General features: G+C 45.5%; 1 protein-coding gene and 1 long non-coding RNA gene across 2 annotated transcripts in view; one reads left to right on the top strand and one right to left on the bottom strand.

Moving 5' to 3' along the window:
- The window catches only part of LOC119177165 (missing-in-metastasis), a 125,984-nt gene extending 120,635 nt beyond the window's left edge, over positions 1–5,349 (bottom strand). The window contains exon 1 of the mRNA XM_037428565.2: positions 4,810–5,349. Within this exon, the coding sequence (XP_037284462.2) occupies positions 4,810–4,887 (78 nt within the window). The 5' untranslated portion in view covers positions 4,888–5,349. The remainder of the gene's footprint in view (positions 1–4,809) is intronic.
- Positions 5,350–5,791: 442 nt separating this feature from the next.
- Positions 5,792–17,101, top strand: LOC142775871 (uncharacterized). The gene is made up of 3 exons (XR_012887106.1): positions 5,792–6,098; positions 6,598–6,709; positions 6,815–17,101. It is a non-coding gene; the product is annotated as an uncharacterized LOC142775871 (long non-coding RNA).
- The last annotated feature ends 411 nt before the right edge of the window (positions 17,102–17,512 follow it).

The following is a 17,512-nucleotide window of genomic DNA, read 5'->3' as shown; positions in this document are numbered from 1 at the left end:
GTCTCACGAACGGGAAGTAAAACCAGCCACAGATGATCCTGGCAAAAGGCGGATGCGCCCCCCCCCCCCCCCCCCTCCTTCCCTTGGAGCCATCTCTACAGGCGCGAAGCACGAAAACTGCGCGCTCATCGTGCGAATTCACTCTACAAAGACAGACATAACTCGTGCAGACTATGTACGGTCATATACTCGACCTTATATAATTCTATAAATATATATAATTGGGATCGAATCCCTACAGGGAAATTAACAAGCACAGCGGTCGCAGTGCGGGACGCAATTGATTTCACCAGGTTTATAGAAGGTAAAGCGTACGAAACCTAGGTAAAGCGTATGATAACTAAGCAATACACACCTGCCGCTCCCGCTTTGGGAAACACGTTGGATGCGTGCAGCCGCTCTCGTTAATGTGTCGGCATGAATGTGCGAAAAGCTGCATTCGCCAATATCGTTGTACGCGTATTTCTGCAGCGCTGCCCAACTCGCGCTACGGAGAGTGCGCCCTAATAGCACAGCCGATTTGTAAATCATCAGCAAATGCCAGAGACAGTGAAAAAAAGCGCGAGCCTGCAGCCCATGCAGAAGGGCAGGAAGAGCGCATGGCATTAATGCAGTTTTACCGTAACCACAAACTCTGACAAGCGGCTCACAAAATTATAGTGAATAATCTACTGAAAGGCTTCGCAAAAAAAAAAAAAAAGTACTCCGAGTACTTCTGTATAAGTACCGAGAAATACGACACGCTTGACGTAAGGGAAATCCGGAACAATCGCGACCTCCTCGGGTTCCTTATAACCCGCATCTGAAGTACACCGACGTTTTTGCTTTCCATCCGCGCGGCCGCTGTGGCTCGGAATCGAACCCGTGCCCTAGACCTGCTACCACGGCTAGCAAATTACGGGGCAACAAACAACTAATCCTCAGTGATTACGCAGCAGGGCACAGGCAACGCAAACGCAGTGGCCGCAGCTTGTCGCTTTCTGACCTTGCACAATAACCATAAAGTCATAATTAGGCTGCGGGGCTCGGCTGCTGACCCGAACGTCCAACCCCGGCATCTCGATGAAGGCGAAACGGTAGGAGCCCGAGCACTGTGCGATGTCAGTGCACGTTGAAAAACACCAGATCGTAAAATTTCCCGGAGCCCTTCACTCATAGTGATATTGTGCTTTTGGCACGTAAAACAGCGCGAACGCACCACGTGAACAGTTCGACCGCAATGCCACGGACGAGCACAACACCGCGACAACAGGGTCGTCTCGCGAGAAGGTCACGACGCGGCGAGACGCACACTGGCCGGAAGCGGTGTCTGCTGCTCTCCACTGGAGGAGTCTCGCCGGCAGCACAATGACTGGTGCGCCGGTTCTCGCGGCAGCCCATTCCGGTTCCCAATGGGCTCCCGAAATGGTCTGCCGCGACCCATTTCGACCGCATACCGCCGTGCGGCTTCAGGGGCCCACAATAAAGAGCCACACTCGAGACGGCCGTTATCAAAACAAAAGTCCCGTCATGACATTTCATGTAAGCGCTACGGCCGTAGTTCGCCGCCAACCGATGCGCGATGGGGCAACACGTGGTAGCCTTGGTCGCGACCAGCCGGACGCGCTTATCGGCGCAGCTGTGCTGCACTCGTTTGTCGTAACTTCGCAAACGGAAACAGCGGTACTGCCTCAATGCAAAAGCGCACGCATTTCGGTTTTCTGGCCTCAAGAGATATCCGCCGTGCGCAACGTATCGAGCGACTCCGGCGTTATTTTACAACGCGAATTCCGTCACTGCGCAACCAAGTTGGTCCCCACAAATCAAGAACCACGCCACTGAGCGAGCAAGTCTTGCCGAAGGCGGCCGGATAAATAATTTTGGGGGTTATACATGTCTAAATCACGGCGTCGTTATGAGGCACCGGGTCGTCAAGGGCTCTGGGAATTCCGACCACCCTGGGGTTCCTTAACGTGCACCTAAACGTTTAGAAGAGCTGACAACTGCTTTTGTTGGTAAGGGTTCATAATTACGAAACGGCCACGAGGCAAAACGATCACAAGACGGAGCACACGGAACACAAGCGCTAAACCTTTGTATACGGGCCTCTAGTATGCGGCCTCCCGTCGAAAATGCAGCCGCCGCGCCCGGGGTTCGATCCGGCAAAATTCGGGTCAGTAGCCGAGCAACGTAACCAATATAGACCCCTACGACGTGTAAAGACAAAAGCAGTGCGCGCATTTCTTATCAAATGCTGATAAAATCATTGTGTTACGCCATCTACATTACTAACTCATGGGTAGAAAAACATTTTTTTTTTTTTTTGGAAAACGCGAAACAAAACTTGACGCGTAATATACCTTGAAGACTAATAAGAGAAACTTGGAAAGTAGCAGCACGCCAGTTTACGATATACGATACACTGATGTGAGTCACACATAATTTTTTCTAACATTGCGTTAAATTAATGACCATTGCTTTACTCACACACACGGCTATGAAAACACAAAGTCGTAATAACAACGTTGTTTTTTTTTTATTCCTTTTTTTGTTCGCCGTTTTAACGTGAATGGACTGCTGTGGATCAAGTAGCGCACTTTTTTTTTTTCGTGCTGCCTCAGTACACACAACGTCTGCAAGGTCCAAGACAACCCTCAAATAATTCGTTATACTTGCTATTTTTTTCAAGATTGGACGCGCTGGCACAGCTGCCGGATCGTGGATTGCGTCCCTTGTACCTCGTCTCAAGGCACTGCGCCGTGCTCCCGACCGGGCTGCAGAAATTAGGTGTATTTCTCCTCTTCCAACCCCCACCACCACCTCGTATGTGTTGCTCAATCCACTACCCATTAAAATTCGTCAAAAATGCAGTGGGCCCAGCCCACTGCATTTTTGAGTGGGCCCAGCCAGGTGACGCTGATTTAACTAGCGTCTATTGTGGACCCAATAAAGTTGTTTCCCTCACAGATGCAAGCAAAGTAACAGCTGCGTCAACACAATGGCTACGGCGTTCTGCTGCGGCTTCATACAAGTTCGTGGGTTTACTCAACCTACCGTACCCGGTGTCTTATCAGCCACAAGAAATCGCTTCGGGACATTAAACCAGTAAACATTCGCTTATTACAACGCAATCACCTTGAAGCATCAGGCAGGTAGTACGCCCCAGTACCCTACGAAAAATTAGTTCGAATCACAACAGAATAAAGATAGCTTCTTTCCGTTATACTTTTGCAGGGCCGTACACCTCAAGGATGAACACCTCAGAAGCTGGTGTGTAATGCACAATGCAAAAAATTATTGTGTTTTATCGACAACACGATAAGGTGCCATTTGGAGGACTTTTCCCTCGTGAAGCTTAATAGCCTTTCTAGTTTGACCAGCTTTAAAGTTATTAGGCATTCACATTAGATTTGGTCGATTCTGTACAAGCTAGCCTGACAGTAAACTCTCGCGCGGGTTCTCAAACACGTTTCACAAAGAATGTATGCTTTATTGCATGCCAAACATCTGTTAATACATTTCGGGCAAGTGCAAGCGATTCGTATTACCACACGGAGTTAACAGTATTAACGCATCATTTATTCACTCATTGTATACAGATATGATATTTTGTTATTTTTCACGTGTGCATAATGGTTCACAGCTGCCGTCGCGGTCCACACTTTGGCGGCATCCTCCTCGACACCTGCTCAGAAAGCGAGCTGGCCTAATCTCATTCAGACCGCGGCACATTGCGTAAACGAGCACACACCTCACACAGCCTTGCCAGGCACGCCCACGTGCGCCCGCTTTTACGGTGTAACTGAAAAACGCGGAACTACGCCCCATAATAGGTAGGCGTTTCGAAAACAGTACACAGGTGCATGCATGAACTACTCTGCTATCAACAACAAGGCAACTTGAGATCACAGAACTTACAAAGCACAAGCAATAACTTCTGTGATCCCGAAGATGGTTATTTCTTGGTATCCTGGTGTAGTTGCTAAGTCACTAGGGAACACAGGCAACTAACAGCGGTCCAACAAGCGCACACACAATTCATGACGTTCGTAATGACGATGTTGATGAACGCCAACACAAATACGCAGAGTCACTTCTAAGTACGAATAACATTTAGTTCTCTCGTCACCTGGTGTTTTTGTTTTGTAACTTCTGTACGGCTACACGTATACGAGACAAAGTGCGTCAAAAAACCAGTTATAGTGGTAGCACGAACCGTTAACAAATGAACTAGCCACTACCTAAAGTATACATTTCTGACGCCAAGGCCAACGCACTACAGCGAAAGTAATAGTACACACATTTATCTGTGTTTTTTTTTTGAAGCCACACATTACTAACGAAAACAATACTGGTTATTAAGCAAAAGGTAAATAAAAATTACAGGCGTCCTTATATAAACGACCACTTAGTAGGCTTCCCAACAGAAAGTGACGGTTCTTTCTTTACGAATGTTGACTAGGAGTACCTTGTTTAGAGTGTGTTACAATCTCATACGAACACAGCGTCAGGCCGATTCGTAGTGTGTGGTGCAAAATGCTCCAACATGTACGAAGCACCGATCTGCACAGCATTCAATACATTGCGGACGCACAGGGATGAACCATTCGAGTAGAAACGACGTTTTGAGTAATAAATTATAGTACGAAAATTCGCCTTTTACAGACACACGCAGGTACTACGCCGGACCGTTTGGTACAAAGTATTAATCCTTCCTTTCATAATGTATCAGCACATATAGTGAAACACAATAAATATTAAGTATCGCCGAAGCGCAAGCTGCATGCGCTGCAGCATGCATAACTTTCATGATTCAAAACATTCGCTCACCTTCAGGTCATTGACGATGTATTGAAATAAGCTGCCAAGCGCGCTGCAGTCTTTATCGACGTGCGTCTCGACTTCCATCGTTGATGAACAGCAGCGCGAACACTGGGTGTAGGAAAATGCTACTGCAATCCGCCGTGCACGAAGCGTCGCTTGGCCAATGGCGGCGTTGGTTCCAAGACTGGCTGGATGGACGCTCGGTGTCCACTGTCCGTCACCGAGCCCCGACGACCGGACATCGTGCTCGCTAATATGAGCGTTACTTGCGGTTGAAGCACTGCACTTGGAATTTCGCAAAGTGGGCTCAGCAAAACATTGGACGAAACCAAAGCTAAACTCCGAGACACAGCACAGGCAACACCGCTGTCCGGCCTAACGCACGATTTCAGTCAATGGCGGTGACGTTAGTCACATGGCAAGAACTCTGTCTTCCCATTGGTTGAAACAAATTTTGAATCAAACAAAATAACAAAAAATGCAAGAACAAAAAAGAGCAAAAAAAACAAAATATTTAATACGTTTTAACGTTGGTAGCTTATGGCGCATGCGCCATTTCCTCTGTCAGCGTCTAGGTGCTTTCTGGCAAGAGCGCTGGGGATAAACGCGTCCGTGTTCGCCGGGGACTTCGTCTCTGACTGAACTTACGCCTACAAAGGCCCCGAAAACTCTCAAGTTCTCGCGATGGCTGTAGAGGGTAAAAAAATCGACCGTGGCGAGTTTCTTCATGTGCACGTATAGTGGAACTACTAACTGTGTAAGTACAGCGGTCAAAAAAGTTAGTGTGCAATTTTCCTGTTAGGGGCGATCAACGCGGCTGAACTTTTTATTTGAGAAAGTATTAAAAAAATTCTTAAAAAATAGTTGCTATGTCTTTTGTGATAAAACATTAAATAAAACATTTTTGTTATATTTTTATTAGTAATACAAGAGCGGTGATTGTTTTAGTTTAAGTGTTGAGACAATCTTGACACTCGAAAAGCAGCAGCCCATTGGCATCGATTGCGTTTCTGTCGGCTAATTTGTTCAAATTGTCCGCGGTACTTTTTTGTCGATCGGCATTGCGAAGCTTCGTTTTAATTCAGCTTTGATATATCAATGCGAGCTTGTGTGTCAGACTTTACGGGCCGCTACGACAAAACGAACGTATCTAGAGGCTGTGAACCATGTCATCTGCTGTGCTTCACCGACGTCCGGTTGCGCAGCCTCCAGCGTGAAAATTCAACGCCGGCAAATTCGCTCGGAGACTGCCTACAAAGACGGAATAATCTTGCACAATGTGGGCATGTTCGCCGGTGAGTGAAAATGCGCTGCTTTGCATCTGAACATGGCCCTTTTCTATTGCATGCGCTACAGTTTTCTGTCATCTCTCAAGGCTTTTCGACATGTACAGCTAATGAGGTGCACACCTTGTGAATGTTTGAGATTGTTTACTTCGTTGTCACATTCGCTGAAAATATCTTTACTGCTCAAATTTGTAGCACCGATAACAGCATAAGTTCTATCTGTTTCTGCTCAAGCTTGCAATCAAGCATATCACATTTGCATGAACCATATAGTCCATCCAGTTGGGGAATTGCCTAGCTTTGTCCTCTGAAGAACGTCAATAAAGCAAACTCATTATAATGCCGTCCAGAAGACAAATTCACAAAAATAGCAATGTTATGTACACACTACCTTTCTTATATGCAGTGTTCCCATATACATTCTTCTTAGTCATGCGTCGCCAATCCGTTCACGCTTCTACCAGAGTAACCATTTTTTTTTTCTTACAACCCAACCGCGGCCTCCAAGGAACTGCTCATATCAGTGTACGCTTGGATGCCTCATCACTCTGAAGCTACCTCAAGTCAGCGGAGAATGTGTCATCACTGAAAGCAAGCTCACAGGCCAAAATCCTCGCAAGGTATGGTTGAGTTGAAGGCACTTTATTTATTGACCATAATTTGTTCAACCATTTCTGTCTTACCCTGCTCATGAGTCTGTTTTTTTTTTTTTTTTGTCTTCTCAGAAAACTCGACTAAAGAGAGACCATTGATTTCCAAGCTACCCACATCAAGTCGTAAGAAGCTCTACAGTTGCCATAGCGACAACCCCATGCGCCAACAATATGCAAGGTGGACAAATGGAAGCCTTATACTGAAAAGCAGTGATAGCTTATGGTATGTTCAAGCTGTACTAAATTGGGTGCACAGACTGTTCTTTCTTGCTTTATGAATTACTCAGTTTACAGGAAATGCACAGGCTTCAAAATTCTTGGACAGTGCATTTCAAGGGGTGCACATACTGTACTTCACTATACAAGTCAAGCTTTGCAAAGAGTATCACATATAACTAGGTAACAAATGGACTTGTAGTAGTGCATATTTATCAGCACTTCTGTTGCACATTGTGTATAGATTGCTGTGAATGTAAACATTGTTTCAAGGCAGTAGTAGATACAACTATAGTAGTGTTGAAACAGTTACTGATACTGCATGCATGTTGGTAGTGACACTATCAAAGTGCTAAAAAAAACTGTGCAAGAACTCGTGCCTTCATTAGGCAAGACATGTCTTGCAGAGGTAGCAATCGCGGAGCCGAACCATGAGAGTAAAATACCTAGAAGAATAACGAAGAATAAGAATGGGTGGATCACATTCGGCAAGCATTCTCAAATCATGAATGATAATCTGTCATTAACCCTCAAGCGGAAGGTATATAACAGCTGCGTCTTGCCCATACTTACCTACGGAGCAGAAACCTGGAGACTTACAAAGAGGGTTCAGCTTAAATTGAGGATGACGCAGCGAGCGATGGAAAGGAAAATGATAGGTGTAACCTTGAGACACAAGAAGAGAGCAAAGTGGGTTAGGGAACAAATCGGTGTTAAGGATATCGTAGTTGAAATCAACAAGAAGAGATTGACATGGACTGGCCACGTAGTATGCAGGCAGAATAACCGCTGATCATTAAGGGTAACTGACTGGATTCACAGAGAAGGAAAATGCATGAAGTGAAGACAGAAGGTTAAATGGGTTAATGATATTAAAAAGTCTGTATGTGTAACGTGGCAGCAGAAAGCACAGGACCAAGTTGATTTGCTGATCATGGGAGAGGCCTTTGTCCTGCAGTGGGTGTAATCAGGCTGATGATATGCCAAAAACAAGCACCGACATGCACGCAAGCAGTGAGCCTTAGTGTTTAAACGTATGTCAATATTTGTGCTTCGAAACATGTTTGCTTACATGACAAAGTTAACACAATCAAAATGAGAAGTAATCAGTAATTTGCATTCGCTTGCATTCATTCCACTGTGACTCCATGACCATCATTCCTAGCTTGTCCAAGGGCTCCAGTTCAGCATCTGAAATCTCATCTGCTGAGAAAAGCTGCTGTTCAGTTGTTTTCCTCCTCTAGTAAATTTAGTTTGGTTTATTTTTGCAAAATGTTGTGATCACTCTAGACAGATTTGTGCGAGCAGTAACGAAAAAAAGTGGCTCCTAGTTTGAATAAGCTGTTGTGGATACCAATATGTTCAAATTGTCGAGAGATTTCCCCCAATAGAAATACACAGGGCTGTGCACTTTTACTTAACTGAGTTCAAATAACGACCTTTTACTGTAATAATATTTGTTCTTTGTAAAATACCTGATGCATGACAAGGCATTTTTAAAGGTATAATAATTTTAAACTGAACAATTACTGAGTGCACTTAGTAGGTATAATCAAAGTTGGCCAGTGTTTATACATGTCGATAATTTAAATGTCTACTAACAGATATTCCCTTGATATTGCTATGAAATATGTAGCCAGAAGGACTAGTTTTGTATGATACCTGTGTTAAGAGTGAGGCAGACAGTTAGGAAGTAGTGAAGAATAAAAATGTGACTTCAGCTTCTGCCGTTGTCCATCGTTTGAGCAGTGTCTTTGATAACTATGCACCATTGGCACAAAAAAAGAACTCATTTAGTTATCTGTCAATGCAAAGCATAAAAACTTTGAAGGTCATTCAAAAAGTAAGGGCCATTTGGTTCCAAGCAAGTAAATATTCATTAGCAAAAGTTTTTATTGGTGTTGTTATGACCGTAATCCATATTGAAGTCTTTCAGCCTTTGTGAACAGAACGAAAATATTTCGATGCATTCCAAGCAAGGATGTGCCGTCAAGACAGGTTGATTTCCTGTCATCAAGACATGAACGAGAGGTCCAAGACCGGTTCGCGCAAAGAAAACGCACGAGCCAAGAAAGGCCATTGTGAGCTCGGCTCTATGCAAGGCTTTCGAGGCAAACATGGAAGCAGCTGGGCCATTTTCGAGGTCACCGAGGATCTGGAAAGATCCGAACCAGCGTGGTATTTGCAGTTTGGGCTGAAAGCTAAAACCAAACTGGTTGTGGCTGCACCTTGCGAGGAGAAGCCAAGCCCCGGATATTCGCAGCTAGGCTGCAGCTTCTAGCAAACAATGAGGAATAGAATGTGTGGGAATGGAATGTGTGGTTGAAGGAAAAGAAAAGGCACTACCTGCTGCAGCCCTTGCTGGAGCCCGCCTCGACGACGAGGGATTAGTCGACCACTCCTCCTTCCCCTTTTCTCCATAAGATCGGCTGAGTGGAGTGGCATGTTTTGACGATATGCTGGCGGGCCACTACATTGTCCTACCTGAACGCAGTCAGGCAAGTTTGACACGTGTACTGGGAGCCGGTTTTCCGAACTTCACCCCAACTGCCAAAGGAGTTCTTGGAAAGCAAGGCCATCTAAAATCATGGTACGAGGGCGAAATCTTGTCGACGTGTGCGAAACGTCAGTGCAGTGCATTTGTGACTATATTTGGGCATCGTGTAGACCGTGCCCTCTCCATTGCGGTGTCTTTCCCCTCCTTCGTGGGTGGAGCACCTAGACCATAGAGCGCCGTATTGGCTGAAGCCGCGGACAATGTGCTCAAGGTTGGAAACGCGCGCTATATAAGCGGAATACTTTTGTATATTTGAAGTTCCACAGTTCAACAGTTCTCCTGTACAGTTCTTGACTTCTCGTACTTGATCACTCGATCACCTCCTTTCGAATTCTCAGTTACTAACCATGTAAATAAATTGTTGTCGTTATTACGATCGCCTCATCTGACTTGTTCGACGATGAGTCCCAGGACGGGGGCCCTCTACCAAACTGAGACCCGCGGGACCCGGAGTCGCAACAACTAGATGGCAGCGGTGAGATAGCGTCAACCCAGGTCGCAACAACTTGATGGCAGCGGAGGGATGGTGTCAACCGAGGTAGCAACGACTCGACGACAAGAGTCAGATGCTACGACCCCATCGACTTCGAGAGGCGATTGGACGACAACGGTCAAATGCTCCGAGCTCATCGACTTGAGAGGCAGCCGAACGACACTTCTGGGATGACACGAGGTCATCGACTGTGAGAGTCAAGCGGAAGGCACTGCTGGGATGCACGACGCTGGAGACATGACTGTGAGCCTGAGTGCCGACTTTTTCTGTTAAACTTTACCAGGCATTTACTAATGTGTGAGTAAAAGCTGGTAGGGAGAATAGCTTTTTTGGTCATTGTGTAACTGGTGTTAAAGATTGTGAGATAGCTTGATTAAGCTATAGTCTGTAGGTAACGACAAGGTTAACAGTGACAGAGCTGTTTTAGTCATCAGGTTAACAAACAACTTGCGTCGGGCAGACAATTGTGAGATTGCTTGTTTAAGCTATAGTCTGTGGGTGACTCCAAGGCTAACGGTGACAGGGCTGTTTTAGTCATTGGGTTAACAGACAACTTGCGTCAGGCAGATAATTGTGAGATAGCTTGTTTAAGCTATAGTCTGTGGGTGACGGCAAGGTTAACAGTGACAGAACAGGATTCTGAGTAAGAGCTTAAGGAAGTTTTTGCAAACTAAGTTAACAGGTAACTTGAGGCAAAGCAGCAACTAGGGCTGTCGTTGTTGTCAGGGTTAGTTAGTTGCAAGACAGGAATCATTTGTGGAACAGAGAATGGTACCGGAAGCAGTCATGAATCTGAAAACCCTGCGAAAACCCGTGTTGCTAGCGATCGCAAGGGAGTTGAAACTGGATGTGTCGGACTCATTAAACAGAACAGATCTGATCGAGCGGATCGTCGGGACAGGGACAAGCGACGACGACCTCTCAGAGTATGGCAAGGACATTCAGCAGAGGATGGCCAAGGCAGAGGCCGAGAGAGAAGCTGAAGAGATACGTATACACGAGGCTAAAATGCGAGCATTAGACGAAAATATAGAATGAATGAATCATGAAACTAGAGCACAGCATCGGAAGTGTCTTTGGTGGCAATGTGCAGTATGTGTAGAGCCCTAAAGGTGCGATGAAGTGGCGAGTACGGTGCAGTGTGAAGTCACCGAGAAAGCCGCTGTTTGCGAGGTATCACCCGAGAAAGGTACGCGTCTCTATCAGTGCAACATGCAAAGCGATCTTTTGGCGGAGAGAAAAGAGCAACAGGTCGTTGTTAGTGAAATTGCGCCTAGGGAAGGTATGTGACTCTCCGATGGCGTGAAGGTAGTGCATGTAGAGTGTGGGGCGGTGGCTGGTATGCGAACTGTGGCAAGTACAAAAGGTGTTCCATGTGAGACCGAGGCTGGTTCCAGTCGCCCTGATGGGGTCATTGAACAGATTGATGAGCTGGAGACCACGCTCGAGCCTCAGCAGGAGCATTACTTTTCGGACGTTGAAAGAGAGGACGACAAAGGTAGTCCTAAATGTAGCGAAGACATAACGCTACTGAAACCCGACAGTACTGCCAGAGAGGGCGAGCTACTGTTAAAAGTATTTCCTACAGATAGCGTGGGAAATGCCTCAGAGGGTGAGAAAGTACAGTTCGAGGCTGTCGTAGGTGTACAAATAGGCACAGGTTCGGTGGATGATCGTTTCGAGGAAAAGTCTAATCCCAGCAGCATTAACAGAGCTTCTGTGGTGTTAGAAACATGCCTCCTGCAGCGGCACGTAAACGATCGGCCGGACGCTAAAAACTACCCCGAAATCCAGAAGGACACAAATTTCCAAGAGTTCAGATCTGTGGAGGGCCCAGCTTCTGGTTTTGTGAGTTGCAGATAAATTGGCCCGACAGCGATATGGAGCGAGCAAATCGAAGAGCAAAGGCTGCAAAAAGGGCAGTGCGTAGGCACACCTGAACTGTAAGATTGCCGATGACGCAATCATGGAAGTTTGTAACAACCAAAGAAAGGTTGTACGTAAGCGTCACCACAAAAGAAGGAAGCGGGGACGCGTGGCACCACAAAAGGTGGAGGCAGAAAGCACGCCGCAGCAAAAACGGAAGGGTTGGCCATCGAGCAATTCAATAAAACATCCTTTGAGGCGTACGGTCAGACGAAATTGGCGAGAGAGAAGTAGCGGAAAGGGACGCGCGTCCCCAAGAAGGAAGGCGCGGACGAAAAGAACAGGTTTGCATTGACAACTATGTCGACAGGTTCCTAAAAAAAAGGCTTCTGGTCCTAAATTCAGGGTGGAACCAAACACAAAAGGACAAAAGCGAGTCTTTCCCCCGCACTTCAGGAATTTTCGATGTTACAAAGAAAGCCGGCCAAGATCACGAATGAGGCGATATAGCAAAGTTCGGCTAGGAGCTCGCGCTCGTTGTGACCTCTAGCAATCGCAGAAGCAGCAGAGAACACGACTGCCACATGCAAGACTAAAAGCGTGAAGGTCAGCTGCAAGTTTTTCGCAGAATGCGACCCAGTTTCTGGAAAAGAGCTTTTTTGAATATTTCTCCAGTTTTGAACCTTTTAAGCAATGTTTTCTTTTGTAAGTAAGGTTTGAGCAGAAAACAAAGGCTGGTTTCAAAGGGTGCATGCTAAACGCGGAATGCTGTACACTTCCAATCAAACGCGCGTTTAGAAGATAGTTTAAGGTACGGAGGCATATGTTTAGTCGCGAAATGTTACAACGCTCTATAATTGTGAGTAGAATAGAGCTAACATGCCCAAAGAACCTAGTGCATTCTTTTAAGGCCCAGGCATGATAAGGTAACATTAACCAAACAAGACTATTACGCGAGGTTTAGTTCCGTCCCTTTAGTTTTGATAGAATGCTTAAGTATCCTGCATAGTTTAAGCGGAGTGTTACGCGTTACCGAAAGTCGAGGTTAGGGCAACATTTCGGACAGTTATACGATGCAGATGAATCTAATCTGAAAGATTTGAGTCTGTCAAGGTGAGTCTTACTAGAGACATGAATAACGATAACGTTTGAGCTTGGGTTATAGCGTCCCCAGAGAGCTGGCACGAAGACTTAAGTTTTTCTTTGTGCGTAAACGGAACTCATGTGAGAATTCTTCGTTTTGAGCTTTCCGTTGTTTTGAAAGTGTCCTGTTTAGGTGGTAGAAAGGCCTAGTGAAGACAGCTCGAAAAACTAGCTTACTAGATTACGAAGCGAGATTAGTAGAGGTGGAGCGTTGTCCTTTCTCAAGGCTACTGCCTCTGTCCTCCATGAATGGCCGCCTGCTGCGTTGAAGCCTCGTTTTGCAACAGTATACATTTGACATAAGTTTCAAAAGAGGAATACTCCATGGCAACGCTGAGTCGCTATCCCTGATACAAACAGCCTTCTCAAGAGTTCTGCAATATTTTTCCTGACCTAGATGAGGGCCATTGATTAGGTTTTTTTGTTACTTTTACACCTTTTAGAGTTCGTTGAACTCATGGTGAGTACATTGAAGACGCCACCATCCAAGGTTTCAGGTTGGGTGTGCTTCCAGTGTCATTATTCTGTTTCACTCAAACGTAGCAGAGGAATTTAGAATATCTAGCATACTCCTTTTATTTAGTTGTAAAAGGGGAAAATTGCTTGGTGGTGTTTAATGGAATTGTCGGGGGCTCACTAGGATAGTGGTTGTGTTTTCATGTGCGAACGTGACGTCTGTTGAGCCACTATGAAGCAGGTGGTCACTACTTCATCAAGGACAGTCTCTACCAGAGCGAACGTCAGCGCTGATCTCTCTGGACTGTGGCTTCAAACCTCAGCTTATCGAGATCTTCACCCCCCTTCGCGAGAGACTGTTATGACCGTAATCCCTATGGAAGTCTTTCGATCTTTGTGAACTGAACAAAAATTTTGTGCCATCAAGACGGGTTGATTTCCTGTCAGCAAGACGTGAACGAGAGTTCTAAGCCTGGTTCGCGCATAGAAAACGCACGAGCCAAGAAAGGCCATTGTAAGCTCGACTCTATGCAAGGCTTTCGAGGCAAACACGGAAGCAGCTGGGCCATTTTCGAGGTCACGGAGGATCTGGGCCAACATGGTATTTGCAGTTTGGGCTGAAAGCTAAAACCAAACTGGTTGTGGCTGCACCTTGCGAGGAGAAGCCGAGCCCTGGATATTCGCAGCTAAGCCGCAGCTTCTAGCAAACAATGAGGTATGGAATGTGGGGTTGAAGGAAAGGTAAAGGCACTATCTGCTGCAGACCTTGCGGGAGCCCGCCTCGACAACGAGGGATTAGTCGACCACTCCGCCTTCACCCTTTCTCCATAGGATCGGCTGAATGGAGTGGCATGTTTTGACGATATGCTGGCGGGCCACTACATTGTCCTACCCGAACGTAGTCAGGCAAGTTTGACACGTGTACCGGGAGCCGGTTTTCCGAACTTCACCCCAACTGCCAAAGGAGTTCTTGGAAAGCAAGGCCATCTAAGATCATGGGACGTGGGCGAAATCTTGTTGACGTGTGCGAAACGTTGGTGCAATGCATTTGTGACTATATTTGGGCATCGTGTTACCGTGCCCTCTCCACATGCATTGTGTGGTGTCTTTCCCCTCCTTCATGGGTGGAGCACCTAGACCATAGAGCGCCGTATTGGCTGAAGCCGCGGACAATGTGCTCAAGGTTGGAAACGCGCGCTATATAAGCGGAAGACTTTTGTATATTTGAAGTTCCACAGTTCAACAGTTCTCCTGTACAGTTCTTGACTTCTCGTACTTGATCACTCGATCACCTCCTTTCGAATTCTCAGTTACTAACCATGTAAATAAATTGTTGCCGTTATTTCGAGCGCCTCATCTGACTTGTTCGACGATGGATCCTAGGACGGTGGCCCACTACCAAACTGAGACCCGCGGGACCCGGAGTCGCAACAGTGGGCTTACTTTAGCAAAAACCTACTTCACTTTTCTTCTGAATCACTGCCAACTTCTTAGTGCTTCTCCTACCATCGCAGCAGTTTCTTTAGTCAATCTGATTAAAAGATGGCCGCACTTGGTAATTGAACCTGTTGCGAACGGTGATCTTGAATTTCTCACTGTGTTCAAATCGTACCCCGAGCCACTGTTTCGAGTGAAAGAAGAGGAAATAATCACACGGTGCTGGCACAGGGCAGTAGGGCAAGCAATCAGTGTTCCCTACCGAAATATTTGCTTTTCTCATTGGTTTTGATTGTGGTGAAAGAATGTATGTTGTCATGTAGGAGGCCGATTCCGGATGAGAATTTGTGACGTCATCAATGTTTATCGTACTTATTACTGTGGTGAGTGTTTCACAGTATATGTCAGCTGTAAGTGTGGCCCACATTTTATGAAATTAAACACTAAAAATTCCCTTCTTGACTTGGAAAATGGTAGCCATCATTTTCTAACTGGAGTAAGCTGATTGCTTGAATTTTTTTCGGTTTTTGTGGAAAGGAGTAGTGGCACCACTATGTTGTTTCTGCAATTGCATACACTATGAAGCGACGTCACCTGTGCAACAGTGCGAAAACAAATCATCCCTGTTTTATCAGTAGCAGTTCAAAAATGCTCATCCACTTGATGTCCTTTAGTGTTTGAGTTGGTCGGTAAGCATTTTTGGAACCTAGCTTTGTGATATCTGGGCATATCGGCTACAATTGTGCAAATTGTAGCGAGGCCAACAAGGGAACTTTGTCTTACAGACCACTAACTGTTAGTCCTCAATATATTGCAATATCCTGTCCACTTGAACAGTTTGGTTGGTCTGAGTGCTTGGTGTGGTGCTCCACTTCTTTTCGTACGCTTTTGTGCAGCCATTTTGGAAGTCTCAACACTGTCTTCCGACACTCGTTTCACTCCTCACAGTTGGTCCATGAACTATGCACAACTCCTCGTAAATTGGAAAAGCTAGTGATTCTTTTGCATGCAAAAATCTAAATACAGTGTGCACTCCACAACAGGCGGGAGCAACAATATTTGCCAACATTGTTGTCTGCGTTCCCCGTCAAGTAGATGACTACTGAGCCAGAACAATCACTTCAGTACTTTCGCTGAGAAGTAGCAGATTATGCTGTGCACATAACTCTTCAGTCTGACGTGCAAATACTTGAAGATTAGGAAATGGCCCTCATTTTGTGAATAAACATCCTAGAAAATTTCATTATGCAGATTTGACTGCAATGATTATTCACTGCCTATTTTTCTAACATTGCTACCGTGACTTACAGCACTTCTCAGCTGTCTAGTGTTACTAGTGTTCTATATGTCCCTATTGTAAGCATACATGTCATGTGCAGTGTATTGCGAATGCTATCCACTGGTGCATAATTTCTTTTTTACAAATGAGTGCTTTTGGGAGCACCAACAGGCATCCTCTATCTCGTGTGTCAGCTGATCTACAGTAGGCGAGCAAGGGCAAAGGTAGATAATTCTCTTAACTTGTCATCCGTGACAACTCTGACGAAATTGTTGACTTGCTGAAATGTTTTACTCAGGCTTTCATTATTCGCCAACTGTTACTCAATAAAAGTGCCTGTCACTGCAACCTTTTTACATCTTTTGAAACGTAAACCAAGTTTCCTTTTCAACATGATCCTGTAAATGGTGTTTTCCCAGGATGCACTTGCTTACCACAACTGGAAGTTGATCTAGTTAGTCGTGAAAAGATTGGATGTGCAGGTAAGAACACAGATTCTAAACACAATATCGACAACAATGTTATATGCAGGGATACCTAGCACAACAGCGTGGGATCATTTCTTTTTATTCAACGCGATGTGCTTCTCGCCAATGCGTTGTCAAATATCATATTGCGGCTCAGGCTAATAGTACTGACACTGCACTTTTTGAGAGCATGTGTGGTGAGAAAGACAATGGGCAGCATGGTACCAAGTACTGTGCAAGGCGTCTCCAGTGTAAATGTCGTTGTCTGACCGAACGAGCCAAGAGAAAACGTTGCACAATTTCAGCGGATAATATTATTAATTTTATTAAACAGATGGCTATCACTGTTTTTTTTTTTCATGTATTGTTCAACTCTGTGAGAGAGTGTTCCTTGTTTACATGTATATTGCTGCATTCACGTTTGTCAATAAACAATGTAAGCTTACTTGCTTGACGTGTTTTTTGCCAGTTGAGGCCTCTCGGTCACCTAGCAGCATAGCGTAAAAAGCGTGCAGCAAGTACCCGTATGACAGCGTTCACTAAAGCGCGTCAGAGCGCACCGCGCATTCAGAACTAACGTCCAGACAGAACAGTCACACTCACGGATCACCATATTCGCAAACAATATTTTTGCAATTATACAGACCACCGCTCAACACCGAAAAAGAGGAAGCGCTTACACACACATAGCACAGCCAGCGGCGCCTTTACATACCCGCACCACAGAACACCTATACACTACCATTGCTCTAGTGTCATCACAGAATACCTACCAGCACGGAGGAAGGAAATCCTACCAGTTTCTACTGTCATCTACTAGTTTGGATTAAAGTGTGGTGAGATGATGATGATGATG

The sequence above is a fragment of the Rhipicephalus microplus genome, chromosome X, assembly GCF_043290135.1.
Source record: "Rhipicephalus microplus isolate Deutch F79 chromosome X, USDA_Rmic, whole genome shotgun sequence".
NCBI classification, from domain to species: Eukaryota; Metazoa; Arthropoda; class Arachnida; order Ixodida; family Ixodidae; genus Rhipicephalus; species Rhipicephalus microplus.
The sequence above is the reverse complement of the archived record's forward strand: the minus strand, read 5'-3'. Positions and strand labels throughout refer to the sequence as shown.